The sequence below is a fragment of the Oncorhynchus nerka genome, linkage group LG8 (genome assembly GCF_034236695.1).
Source record: "Oncorhynchus nerka isolate Pitt River linkage group LG8, Oner_Uvic_2.0, whole genome shotgun sequence".
Taxonomy (NCBI): Eukaryota; Metazoa; Chordata; class Actinopteri; order Salmoniformes; family Salmonidae; genus Oncorhynchus; species Oncorhynchus nerka.
This window is the reverse complement of record NC_088403.1, coordinates 4,935,159-4,949,830: the sequence shown is the minus strand read 5'-3', so window position 1 is coordinate 4,949,830 and position 14,672 is coordinate 4,935,159. Positions and strand designations below refer to the sequence as shown.

The 14,672-nt window shown below is 43.6% G+C and overlaps 1 protein-coding gene across 1 annotated transcript; it reads right to left on the bottom strand.

Moving 5' to 3' along the window:
• Positions 1–12,361: 12,361 nt before the first annotated feature.
• On the bottom strand, positions 12,362–14,450 carry vhll (von Hippel-Lindau tumor suppressor like). The gene is made up of 3 exons (XM_065021242.1): positions 14,232–14,450; positions 13,856–13,996; positions 12,362–12,841 (listed from the first exon to the last, which is right to left on the bottom strand). Exons 1-3 carry the CDS (start codon positions 14,422–14,424, stop codon positions 12,678–12,680), a joined length of 498 nt encoding a protein of 165 aa, XP_064877314.1. The 5' UTR covers positions 14,425–14,450; the 3' UTR covers positions 12,362–12,677.
• Between the last annotated feature and the right edge of the window lie 222 nt (positions 14,451–14,672).

The following is a 14,672-nucleotide window of genomic DNA, read 5'->3' as shown; positions in this document are numbered from 1 at the left end:
TTCAGGTAGTGGTTACTACAGTAGAGTTGGTTACTACAGTAGAGGTGGTTTCAGGTAGTGGTTACTACAGTAGAGGTGGTTTCAGGTAGTGGTTACTACAGTAGAGGTGGTTTCAGGTAGTGGTTACTACAGTAGAGGTGGTTTCAGGTAGTGGTTACTACAGTAGAGGTGGTTTCAGGTAGTGGTTACTACAGTAGAGGTGGTTTCAGGTAGTGGTTACTACAGTAGAGGTGGTTTCAGGTAGTGGTTACTACAGTAGAGGTGGTTACTACAGTAGAGGTGGTTTCAGGTAGTGGTTACTACAGTAGAGGTGGTTTCAGGTAGTGGTTACTACAGTAGAGGTGGTTTCAGGTAGTGGTTACTACAGTAGAGGTGGTTTCAGGTAGTGGTTACTACAGTAGAGGTGGTTTCAGGTAGTGGTTACTACAGTAGAGGTGGTTTCAGGTAGTGGTTACTACAGTAGAGGTGGTTTCAGGTAGTGGTTACTACAGTAGAGGTGGTTTCAGGTAGTGGTTACTACAGTAGAGGTGGTTTCAGGTAGTGGTTACGACAGTAGAGGTGGTTACGACAGTAGAGGTGGTTACGACAGTAGAGGTGGTTACGACAGTAGAGGTGGTTACGACAGTAGAGGTGGTTACGACAGTAGAGGTGGTTTCAGGTAGTGGTTACGACAGTAGAGGTGGTTTCAGGTAGTGGTTACTACAGTAGAGGTGGTTTCAGGTAGTGGTTACTACAGTAGAGGTGGTTTCAGGTAGTGGTTACTACAGTAGAGGTGGTTTCAGGTAGTGGTTACTACAGTAGAGGTGGTTTCAGGTAGTGGTTACGACAGTAGAGGTGGTTACGACAGTAGAGGTGGTTACGACAGTAGAGGTGGTTACGACAGTAGAGGTGGTTACGACAGTAGAGGTGGTTACGACAGTAGAGGTGGTTACGACAGTAGAGGTGGTTACGACAGTAGAGGTGGTTTCAGGTAGTGGTTACGACAGTAGAGGTGGTTTCAGGTAGTGGTTACTACAGTAGAGGTGGTTTCAGGTAGTGGTTACTACAGTAGAGGTGGTTACTACAGTAGAGGTGGTTTCAGGTAGTGGTTACTACAGTAGAGGTGGTTACTACAGTAGAGGTGGTTACTACAGTAGAGGTGGTTTCAGGTAGTGGTTACTACAGTAGAGGTGGTTTCAGGTAGTGGTTACTACAGTAGAGGTGGTTACTACAGTAGAGGTGGTTTCAGGTAGTGGTTACTACAGTAGAGGTGGTTTCAGGTAGTGGTTACTACAGTAGAGGTGGTTTCAGGTAGTGGTTACTACAGTAGAGGTGGTTACTACAGTAGAGGTGGTTACTACAGTAGAGGTGGTTACTACAGTAGAGGTGGTTACTACAGTAGAGGTGGTTTCAGGTAGTGGTTACTACAGTAGAGGTGGTTTCAGGTAGTGGTTACTACAGTAGAGGTGGTTACTACAGTAGAGGTGGTTTCAGGTAGTGGTTACTACAGTAGAGGTGGTTACTACAGTAGAGGTGGTTACTACAGTAGAGGTGGTTACTACAGTAGAGGTGGTTACGACAGTAGAGGTGGTTTCAGGTAGTGGTTACTACAGTAGAGGTGGTTACAGGTAGTGGTTACGACAGTAGAGGTGGTTTCAGGTAGTGGTTACTACAGTAGAGGTGGTTACTACAGTAGAGGTGGTTTCAGGTAGTGGTTACTACAGTAGAGGTGGTTACTACAGTAGAGGTGGTTACAGGTAGTGGTTACGACAGTAGAGGTGGTTTCAGGTAGTGGTTACGACAGTAGAGGTGGTTTCAGGTAGTGGTTACTACAGTAGAGGTGGTTACTACAGTAGAGGTGGTTTCAGGTAGTGGTTACTACAGTAGAGGTGGTTTCAGGTAGTGGTTACTACGGTAGAGGTGGTTTCCTTCAGGTAGTGGTTACTACAGTAGAGGTGGTTTCAGGTAGTGGTTACTACAGTAGAGGTGGTTTCAGGTAGTGGTTACTACAGTAGAGTTGGTTACTACAGTAGAGGTGGTTACTACAGTAGAGGTCGTTTCAGGTAGTGGTTACTACAGTAGAGTTGGTTACTACAGTAGAGGTGGTTTCAGGTAGTGGTTACTACAGTAGAGGTGGTTTCAGGTAGTGGTTACTACAGTAGAGGTGGTTACTACGGTAGAGGTGGTTACTACGGTAGAGGTGGTTTCAGGTAGTGGTTACTACAGTAGAGGTGGTTTCAGGTAGTGGTTACTACAGTAGAGGTGGTTTCAGGTAGTGGTTACTACAGTAGAGTTGGTTACTACAGTAGAGGTGGTTTCAGGTAGTGGTTACTACAGTAGAGGTGGTTTCAGGTAGTGGTTACTACAGTAGAGGTGGTTTCAGGTAGTGGTTACTACAGTAGAGGTGGTTTCAGGTAGTGGTTACTACAGTAGAGGTGGTTTCAGGTAGTGGTTACTACAGTAGAGGTGGTTTCAGGTAGTGGTTACTACAGTAGAGGTGGTTTCAGGTAGTGGTTACTACAGTAGAGGTGGTTACTACAGTAGAGGTGGTTTCAGGTAGTGGTTACTACAGTAGAGGTGGTTTCAGGTAGTGGTTACTATAGTAGAGGTGGTTTCAGGTAGTGGTTACTACAGTAGAGGTGGTTTCAGGTAGTGGTTACTACAGTAGAGGTGGTTACTACAGTAGAGGTGGTTTCAGGTAGTGGTTACTACAGTAGAGGTGGTTTCAGGTAGTGGTTACTACAGTAGAGGTGGTTTCAGGTAGTGGTTACTACAGTAGAGGTGGTTTCCTTCAGGTAGTGGTTACTACAGTAGAGGTGGTTTCCTTCAGGTAGTGGTTACTACAGTAGAGGTGGTTTCCTTCAGGTAGTGGTTACTACGGTAGAGGTAGGTCATTACCACTCTTTTCAACATCCATTATCTCTTAATTTTCCATTATTTTTCTTATAAGTAGTCATTCCACATTAACGCCTTGTCAGTCAGTCATCCATCTATCATCCGTCCATTCAGACATCCTTAATCCATCCGTCAGTCAATCCATCTATCCACAGTTTAATCTGAGTCTCCTCTCCCTCCTCCTCCTATTCTCCTCTCTCTTCTCCTTAACCTATCAGTCATCCATCTATCATCCGTCCATTCAGACATCCTTAATCTATCATCCGTCAGTCAGTCATCCATCTATCATCCTTCCATTCAGACATCCTTAATCTATCATCCGTCAGTCAGTCATCCATCTATCATCCTTCCATTCAGACATCCTTAATCTATCATCCGTCAATCAGTCATCCATCTATCATCCGTCCATTCAGACATCCTTAATCAATCCATCTATCCACAGTTTAATCTTTAACCTCTCCCCCCTCCTCTTCTCCCCCCCCCCCCCCAGCTCTTCTTCCAGAACGACACAGTGGAGCTGTTGTTTGCTGGTGCGGGAGCTCTGTTGTTCTGTGGCTTCATCATCTACGACACACACCTCCTGATGCACCAGCTGTCCCCTGAGGAGCACGTCCTGGCCTCCATTAACCTGTACCTGGACATCGTTAACCTCTTCCTGCACATCCTCCGCATGCTGGACTCCATGAAGAAAAACTGACCTTCTATTCCCTCATTTAGTGCACTACACACTATTACCTCATTTAGTGCACTACGTTTTGACCAGGGCCCTGTATGAACGTAGTGCACCGTGAAGGGAATAGTGTGTGGTTTGGGACTCGGCCCCCCCGATTTAGGTGATCAGCTGCTTGGCTCACAGGGTGACTTGGGATCGATTCAGTTCTCAATCCAGTAACATTTTCTTGTCATTATTTATGAAATCGCCATAGAAAAGAAAATGGTCATTTATCGATTCACCTCCATGAATTGAAAACTGATTTTGCCCTCCATCTCTGATAGCCAACCTTGCTGTAGATCCTTCCAGTGATTGTGAAACATTAACCCGCCCTGGAGATAATATTATATTATAACCGGTGCCATTTTTGTTTTTGAAGCATTTTGGATCTGGCTGTGTTTTGGACTTACTTCTGTTTTTGTTGTTATACTGTTTATTATTCTGAATGTAAAACAAAACAAAGAAATCATATTTAATTGTGGGTTGCTCGCTCAGTGAATGATTCCTTTCTGAATATTCAGGCTTACGGATTACGTAAGGTTGTTTTGGTGTAAAAATCGTTCTACTTTAGTTTTAACTTCCATCCCCCTCGCTTGCTGGTATACTGAATAAACTGGCCATGATCCTTCTAGAAAGACTTGAATAGTTGTCACAGTAAAGTTTTATAAAATACACTATTCTCCACTATTGACTTCACCAGAGAAAATCTATCACATAGCAACCTATTCCCTATATAGTGCACTACTTTTGACCAGAACCTGTGTCCCAAATGGGACCCTATTCCCTATATAGTGCACTACTTTTGACCAGGGACCGCATCCCAAATGGGACCCTATTCCCTATATAGCGCACTACTTTTGACCAGAATCGTGTCCCAAATGGGACCCTATTCCCTATATAGTGCACTACTTTTGACCAAAGCCCTATGGGGCATTTGATGACAGAGATTTGATATGCCAGCAAACAGAGGGATCCTCTGGGACCAGGAAACTACCTGGTGGGCAGAAGAATGTACAGTAGAATAATACCACATCAGATGTCAGGAAAGGGAATCTGAAGAACACTACAGGTCTGAACACCAAGAGGTTTCCATTAGACATCGTGTAAATACTACTGAAGAGATTTTACTAGGCTCTATATTCTGTTTCCTCAGTCATTCGTTTATTAACAAACCTGCAAGTTGCCACGTGGAATGTAAAGTAGTTGCACATCTGTTCGGTGAACTGTGAATCAACCGTCAACTGTAAATGCTTTGATTTCTTGATTAAATTGTAAAGTGGAGTGTTATAGATTTTCATGTAGGTACGTCTGCTTCCTCTAACTCAGTAGAACCAGTTATACCACTAGACCAGGTGAACACTCACCTATACTGAACCAGTTATACCACTAGACCAGGTGAACACTCACCTGTATAGAACCAGTTATACCACTAGACCAGGTGAACACTCACCTGTATAGAACCAGTTATACCACTAGACCAGGTGAACACTCACCTGTATAGAACCAGTAATACCACTAGACCAGGTGAACACTCACCTGTATAGAACCAGTTATACCACTAGACCAGGTGAACACTCACCTATACTGAACCAGTTATACTACTAGACCAGGTGAACACTCACCTGTATAGAACCAGTTATACCACTAGACCAGGTGAACACTCACCTGTATAGAACCAGTTATACCACTAGACCAGGTGAACACTCACCTGTATAGAACCAGTTATACCACTAGACCAGGTGAACACTCACCTATACTGAACCAGTTATACCACTAGACCAGGTGAACACTCACCTGTATAGAACCAGTTATACCACTAGACCAGGTGAACACTCACCTGTATAGAACCAGTTATACCACTAGACCAGGTGAACACTCACCTGTATAGAACCAGTTATACCACTAGACCAGGTGAACACTCACCTGTATAGAACCAGTTATACCACTAGACCAGGTGAACACTCACCTGTATAGAACCAGTTATACCACTAGACCAGGTGAACACTCACCTGTATAGAACCAGTTATACCACTAGACCAGGTGAACACTCACATGTATAGAACCAGTTATACCACTAGACCAGGTGAACACTCACCCGTATAGAACCAGTTATACCACTAGACCAGGTGAACACTCACCTGTATAGAACCAGTTATACCACTAGACCAGGTGAACACTCACCTGCATAGAACCAGTTATACCACTAGACCAGGTGAACACTCACCTGTATAGAACCAGTTATACCACTAGACCAGGTGAACACTCACCTATACTGAACCAGTTATACCACTAGACCAGGTGAACACTCACCTGTATAGAACCAGTTATACCACTAGACCAGGTGAACACTCACCTGTATAGAACCAGTTATACACCCAGGTGAACACTCACCTGTATAGAACCAGTTATACCACTAGACCAGGTGAACACTCACCTGTATAGAACCAGTTATACCACTAGACCAGGTGAACACTCACCTATACTGAACCAGTTATACCACTAGACCAGGTGAACACTCACCTGTATAGAACCAGTTATTCCACTAGACCAGGTGAACACTCACCTGAAGAACCAGTTATACCACTAGACCAGGTGAACACTCACCTGTATAGAACCAGTTATACCACTAGACCAGGTGAACACTCACCTATACTGAACCAGTTATACCACTAGACCAGGTGAACACTCACCTATACTGAACCAGTTATACCACTAGACCAGGTGAACACTCACCTGTATAGAACCAGTTATACCACTAGACCAGGTGAACACTCACCTATATAGAACCAGTTATACCACTAGACCAGGTGAACACTCACCTGTATAGAACCAGTTATACCACTAGACCAGGTGAACACTCACCTGTATAGAACCAGTTATACCACTAGACCACTAGAACCAGTTATACCACTAGACCAGGTGAACACTCACCTGTATAGAACCAGTTATACCACTAGACCAGGTGAACACTCACCTGTATAGAACCAGTTATACCACTAGACCAGGTGAACACTCACCTGTATAGAACCAGTTATACCACTAGACCAGGTGAACACTCACCTATACTGAACCAGTTATACTACTAGACCAGATGAACACTCACCTATACTGAACCAGTTATACCACTAGACCAGGTGAACACTCACCTGTATAGAACCAGTTATACCATTAGACCAGGTGAACACTCACCTGTATAGAACCAGTTATACCACTAGACCAGGTGAACACTCACCCAGTTATACCACTAGACCCAGTTATAGAACCAGTTACCACTAGACCAGGTGAACACTCACCTGTATAGAACCAGTTATACCACTAGACCAGGTGAACACTCACCTGTATAGAACCAGTTATACCACTAGACCAGGTGAACACTCACCTGTATAGAACCAGTTATACCACTAGACCAGGTGAACACTCACCTATACTGAACCAGTTATACTACTAGACCAGGTGAACACTCACCTATACTGAACCAGTTATACCACTAGACCAGGTGAACACTCACCTGTATAGAACCAGTTATACCACTAGACCAGGTGAACACTCACCTGTATAGAACCAGTTATACCACTAGACCAGGTGAACACTCACCTGTATAGAACCAGTTATACCACTAGACCAGGTGAACACTCACCTGTATAGAACCAGTTATACACTAGACCAGGTGAACACTCACCTATAGAACCAGTTATACCACTAGACCAGGTGAACACTCACCTGTATAGAACCAGTTATACCACTAGACCAGGACCAGGTGAACACTCACCTGTATAGAACCAGTTATACCACTAGACCAGGTGAACACTCACCTGTATAGAACCAGTTATACCACTAGACCAGGTGAACACTCACCTGTATAGAACCAGTTATACCACTAGACCAGGTGAACACTCACCTGTATAGAACCAGTTATACCACTAGACCAGGTGAACACTCACCTGTATAGAACCAGTTATACCACTAGACCAGGTGAACACTCACCTATACTGAACCAGTTATACCACTAGACCAGGTGAACACTCACCTGTATAGAACCAGTTATACCACTAGACCAATATAGAACCAGTTATACCACTAGACCAGGTGAACACTCACCTGTATAGAACCAGTTATACCACTAGACCAGGTGAACACTCACCTGTATAGAACCAGTTATACCACTAGACCAGGTGAACACTCACCTGTATGAACCAGTTATACCACTAGACCAGGTGAACACTCACTAGAACCAGGACCAGGTGAACACTCACCTGTATAGAACCAGTTATACCACTAGACCAGGTGAACACTCACCTGTATAGAACCAGTTATACCACTAGACCAGGTGAACACTCACCTAGAACCAGTTATACCACTAGACCAGGTGAACACTCACCTGTACTGAACCAGTTATACCACTAGACCAGGTGAACACTCACCTATACTGAACCAGTTATACCACTAGACCAGGTGAACACTCACCTATACTGAACCAGTTATACCACTAGACCAGGTGAACACTCACCTATACTGAACCAGTTATACCACTAGACCAGGTGAACACTCACCTATACTGAACCAGTTATACCACTAGACCAGGTGAACACTCACCTGTATAGAACCAGTTATACCACTAGACCAGGTGAACACTCACCTGTATAGAACCAGTTATACCACTAGACCAGGTGAACACTCACCTGTATAGAACCAGTTATACCACTAGACCAGGTGAACACTCACCTGTATAGAACCAGTTATACCACTAGACCAGGTGAACACTCACCTATACTGAACCAGTTATACTACTAGACCAAATGAACACTCACCTATACTGAACCAGTTATACCACTAGACCAGGTGAACACACCTGTATAGAACCAGTTATACCACTAGACCAGGTGAACACTCACCTGTATAGAACCATTTATACCATTAGACCAGGTGAACACTCACCTGTATAGAACCAGTTATACCACTAGACCAGGTGAACACACCTGTATAGAACCAGTTATACCACTAGACCAGGTGAACACTCACCTGTATAGAACCAGTTATACCACTAGACCAGGTGAACACTCACCTGTATAGAACCAGTTATTCCACTAGACCAGGTGAACACTCACCTGTATAGAACCAGTTATACCACTAGACCAGGTGAACACTCACCTGTATAGAACCAGTTATACCACTAGACCAGGTGAACACGCACCTGTATAGAACAAGTTATACCACTAGACCAGGTGAACACTCACCTGTATAGAACCAGTTATACCACTAGACCAGGTGAACACTCACCTGTATAGAACCAGTTATACCACTAGACCAGGTGAACGCACCTACAGTGTTTTGCAAAAGTATTCAGACCCTTTTGGATTATTTTACATTTTATTGTTTTACAAATTGGAATTCAAATGGATTCGTCCTTTTTTTTAATCAATAATTTACACAAAATATTCTGCAATGTCAAAGTGGAAGAAAAATAAATGATAAATAACTCAAATATAATCGTTGCATAAGTATTCAGCCACTTTGTTTAAGCAAACATAATATTAGTTCAGGAGTAAAATGTGGTTTAACAAAACACATAATAATTGACATGGACTCACTGTGTGAAATAATAGAGGTTAACAACTGCTTCCTTGTCTTTAAGCCTGGTGGTGTCTGCATCATGGTATGGGTATGCTTGCCATTGGCAAATACTGTGGAGTTTTTCAGGATAAAAAGAACCGGGATGGAGCTAAGCACAGGCAAAATCCTAGAGGGAAAAAACCTCTGCTTTAGTCTGCTTTACACCAGAGACTGAGAGAGGAATTCAACTTTCAGCAGGACAATAACCTACAACACAATGACAAATCTACACAGGAGTGGCTTACCAAGGAGACGGTGAAGGTTCCTGAGTGGCCAAGTTACAGTTTTGACTTAAATCTGCTTAAGAATCCATGGCAAGACTTGAACATTGCTGTCTAGCCATGATCCCCAACATCTTGACCCTAACCCTAACCCTTTTTTAAAGAATAATGGGCAAATATTGTGCAGTCCAGATGTGTAAAACTCTTAGAGACTTACCCAGAAAGACTCACAGCTGGAATCAATGCCAAAGGTGATTCAAACAGGTGTTGACTCAGGGAGCTGAATACTAACACAACAACTATATTTTAGTTATAAAACATTTATTAATCAAAAATTATTATTTTTTAAATCTTCCACTTTGACCTTAGTGTATTTTGTGTAGATTGTTGACAAAAAAGTGGATTAAATCCATTTTAAACCCACGTTGTAGCAGAATACAATGTGAAGAAAGCCAAGGGGTCTGAATACTTCTGCAAGGCACTGAATATACGGTCTAAACTATGTTTGGCTGATAAGTAGGAGCAGGCCCACTGTGTTGCTATGGTAAATCGGCTCTGTTATAATGTTTGGTCACAAGTTCCATTCAACCTGCTCTAAACCTAAATATGTTGTTCCTACATTCCATACTGGGGCGGCAGGGTAGCCTAGTGGTTAGAGCGTTGGACTAGTAACCGGAGGGTTGCAAGTTCAAACCCCCGAGCTGACAAGGTAAAATAAGAATGTTGTTCTTAATTAACTGACTTGCCTAGGTAAGAAAAAGAAAAGAAAAAATACTATGAGTGTTTTGAGGAAGGGAAAGGCTAGCCTGGGGAAAGGCTAGCTCGTCTTGATGACCAAAGGAGTTGGTTAGACAGCACAAATAGATCTGGGACCAGGCTAGGAAAAGGCTACATTTGGTAGACATGAAGCGCTGTGACCAATGAGTTCAGGGTAGAGACAAGTTCCATTCAGATGCTCTGAGCTTCTAGAGTCACCAATGAGTTCAGGGTAGGGACAAGTTCCATTCAGATGCTCTGAGCTTCTAGAGTCACCAATGAGAATCTGGGTAGGGACAAGTTCCATTCAAATGCTCTGAGCTTCTAGAGTCACCAATGAGTTCAGGGTAGGGACAAGTTCCATTCAGATGCTCTGAGCTTCTAGAGTCACCAATGAGAATCTGGGTAGGGACAAGTTCCATTCAAATGCTCTGAGCTTCTAGAGTCACCAATGAGTTCAGGGTAGGGACAAGTTCCATTCAAATGCTCTGAGCTTCTGGAGTCACCAATGAGTTCAGGGTAGGGACAAGTTCCATTCAGATGCTCTAAGCTTCTAGAGTCACCAATGAGTTCAGGACAGGGACAAGTTCCATTCAGATGCTCTGAGCTTCTAGAGTCACCAATGAGTTCAGGGTAGAGACAAGTTCCATTCAAATGCTCTGAGCTTCTAGAGTCACCAATGAGTTCAGGGTAGGGACAAGTTCCATTCAGATGCTCTAAGCTTCTAGAGTCACCAATGAGTTCAGGACAGGGACAAGTTCCATTCAGATGCTCTGAGCTTCTAGAGTCACCAATGAGTTCAGGACAGGGACAAGTTCCATTCAGATGCTCTGAGCTTCTAGAGTCACCAATGAGTTCAGGGTAGAGACAAGTTCCATTCAATTGCTCTGAGCTTCTAGAGTCACCAATGAGTTCAGGGTAGGGACAAGTTCCATTCAAATACTCTAAAGCTTCTAGAGTCACCAATGAGTTCAGGATAGGGACAAGTTCCATTCAGATGCTCTGAGCTTCTAGAATCACCAATGAGTTCAGGGTAGGGACAAGTTCCATTCAGATGCTCTGAGCTTCTAGTCACTAATGTGTTCAGGATAGGGACAAGTTCCATTCAGATGCTCTGAGCTTCTAGAATCACCAATGAGTTCAGGATAGGGACAAGTTCCATTCAGATGCTCTAAGCTTCTAGAGTAACCAATGAGTTCAGGGTAGGGACAAGTTCCATTCAGATGCTCTAAGCTTCTAGAATCACCAATGAGTTCAGGGTAGGGACAAGTTCCATTCAGATGCTCTAAGCTTCTAGAGTCACCAGTGAGTTCAGGGTAGGGACAAGTTCCATTCAGATGCTCTAAGCTTCTAGAGTCACCAATGAGTTCAGGGTAGGGACAAGTTCCATTCAGATGCTCTAAGCTTCTAGAGTCACCAATGAGTTCAGGGTAGGGACAAGCTCCATTCAGATGTTCTAAGCTTCTAGAGTCACCAATGAGTTCAGGGTAGGGACAAGTTCCATTCAGATACTCTAAGCTTCTAGAGTCACCAATGAGTTCAGGGTAGGGACAAGTTCCATTCAGATGCTCTGAGCTTCTAGAGTCACCAATGAGAATCTGGGTAGGGACAAGTTCCATTCAAATGCTCTGAGCTTCTAGAGTCACCAATGAGTTCAGGATAGGGACAAGTTCCATTCAGATGCTCTGAGCTTCTAGAGTCACCAATGAGTTCAGGGTAGGGACAAGTTCCATTCAAATACTCTACGCTTCTAGAGTCACCAATGAGTTCAGGGTAGGGACAAGTTCCATTCAAATACTCTACGCTTCTAGAGTCACCAATGAGTTCAGGGTAGGGACAAGTTCCATTCAGATGCTCTGAGCTTTTAGAGTCACCAATGAGTTCAGGGTAGGGACAAGTTCCATTCAGATACTCTAAGCTTCTAGAGTCACCAATGAGTTCAGGGTAGGGACAAGTTCCATTCAGATGCTCTGAGCTTCTAGAGTCACCAATGAGTTCAGGTTAGGGACAAGTTCCATTCAGATGCTCTAAGCCAGTGGTATTCAAAATGTTTCAATGGGGACCCCATTTTCTCCTCAAGAATTTATTGCGACCTCACCCCGTATAACCTTAAATTCATTGTGTTTTCACACCCTCATCAAAATGAAAAGAAACAAACAAATACATTTATTCAATAAACATAAAAAAATTATTATAATAATAATCTTTATTTAAAAAAAAACAATATTTGTCCCACACAATAATATGTACTCTTTATAATAATAAGTATTCTTAATTCGCGACCCCATTGCAGTTCCCCGAACCTGACTGACTTCCACTGTTCTAGAGCCACCAACGAGTTCAGAGCAAGGGAGGGGGGGGGCTACATTTGGTCAGCAGAAAGTCCATTATTCAGTAGCCTGTTATGCATAAAGCTTCTCAGAGTATGAGAGCTGATCTAGGATCAGGTCATCCCCCCTGTCCATGTAATCTGATTCATTGTGATCTAAATGATACAACTGATCCTAGGTCAACATTCTGAGACGGTTGATGAGTCCCAGCTCCTTCAGTAAGTCAGGCTGTTGTCTGAGGTCAGTCTTCAGTGACTCAGGGATGTCCAGTCTGCCGTAGTCCTCCTCTTCTACCAGATTACGGATTAGCATCAGACAACAGTCCTGCAGAGAGTACACTGGAACACAGAGAGAAACAATGACGTCTGTGAAACACTGGAACACACAGTCCCAGGTCTGTCAACACTCCCGGACAGAGCTGGTCCCAGGTCTGTCAACACTCCTGGACAGAGTTGGTCCCAGACCTGTCAACACTCCTGGTCAGAGCTGGTCCCAGGTCTGTCAACACTCCTGGTCAGAGCTGGTCCCAGATCTGTCAACACTCCCTGGTCAGAGCTGGTCCCAGGTCTGTCAACACTCCTGGACAGAGTTGGTCCCAGACCTGTCAACATTCCCGGACAGAACTGGTCCCAGGTCTGATTGTGCTTTTTGTCTACTCCATCGCCAAGCCAAATGATTTGTTACGACAATTCCATCCGGAGTTGGCCAGATCAGAAAAAGACCCAGGCTACTATAAAGACCAGGGACCCAGGCTACTATAAAGACCAGGGACCCAGGCTACTATAAAGACCAGGGACCCAGGCTACTATAAAGACCAGGGACCCAGGCTACTATAAAGACCAGGGACCCAGGCTGCTATAAACAATACTGGAACACAGAGAGAAACAATCAAAATCACTTTTTGAGGGGTAAAATGCCCAACAAGTAATGCATGTTGAGGGGAAGTCTCAATAGTCTAGGTTGTTTTCATCTCCTTGTCTGTTGCCTAGGCCTACCATTTATTTATTTTTAAACAGCCTATTTCATTTTTTAAAATTTATTTTACCTTTATTTTACTAGGTAAGTCAGTTAAGAACAAATTCTTATTTTCAATGACGGCCTAGGAACAGTGGGTTAACTGCCTGTTCAGGGGCAGAACGACAGATTTGTACCTTGTCAGCTCGGGGATTTGAACTTAGTAGCCTGGGACAGGGAACATGTCAATGCTATTATTGGTTTGACTCCTTTATATCTAGGTGACAACGAGGAAAGGAAACAACAACGAGGAAAGGAAACGACAGCACTAGGAAGTGTAGTGTACAACAGGTGTCTGTCAACGGGGTTGATGGGAAGTAACATAGAGAGGGACACACCTGGGGTAGCTATGACAACATTCAGAAACTTGGGGTCACCATCCTCTTCATATTCGGTGGCAGCTGTTGGCATATAAACATCTTGCTGATTAGCTAAAAGTTTCGCCCCATTTCGAGAGGCTCTGAAAACCCATGGATGCGCTGCGGAGAGTGGAACGAGATGGAGGGAAATTAAATGTCACGAACAATAGCTTTAGGCTACAAATCATTCAATTCAACATTTGGCCCATAGCTGAGTAATGCTTTGTTGTGGGGTATAACTGTCATCTTGGTTCAACCCAATGCTAAACTTAATACAGATCAAGTACTTGAGTAACACAAGAAAGACTAAATAAGGGAAAGTTAAAAGGCTGTGTTGCATGAGGGAGGGACTCACTCAGAAAAGTATTCATACGTAATAACCCGTTCGTTCGTATATCGCCATAAGAAACTGGATGTCCGGAATAATCCAACCACCATGCTCGGGCGCTTTGTTTCGACTGATTAATAAAATTAACGTGGGTTTTGACATCAGCATTTAGAGACCGGAGAGCTTTATTTTCCCCGCTCACTACTTCCTGCTCCTCCATGACGATGGTGACACTCAGAATGCCACGACGATGTCATTCCCTAAACCAATCACAAGAGGTCGCTGTTGTTCAGCGCTCTGACGAGTCAGACATGAAACATCATTCTCGGAACAACAGATGCCAATAGTCAAATACAGTCCAGTAGAGTCCAATACAGTCTAATAGAGTCCAGTAGTGTCCAGTATAGTCCAATAGAGTCCAGTAGAGTCCAATGGAGTCTAAAATAATCTTATAGAATCCAATAGTCC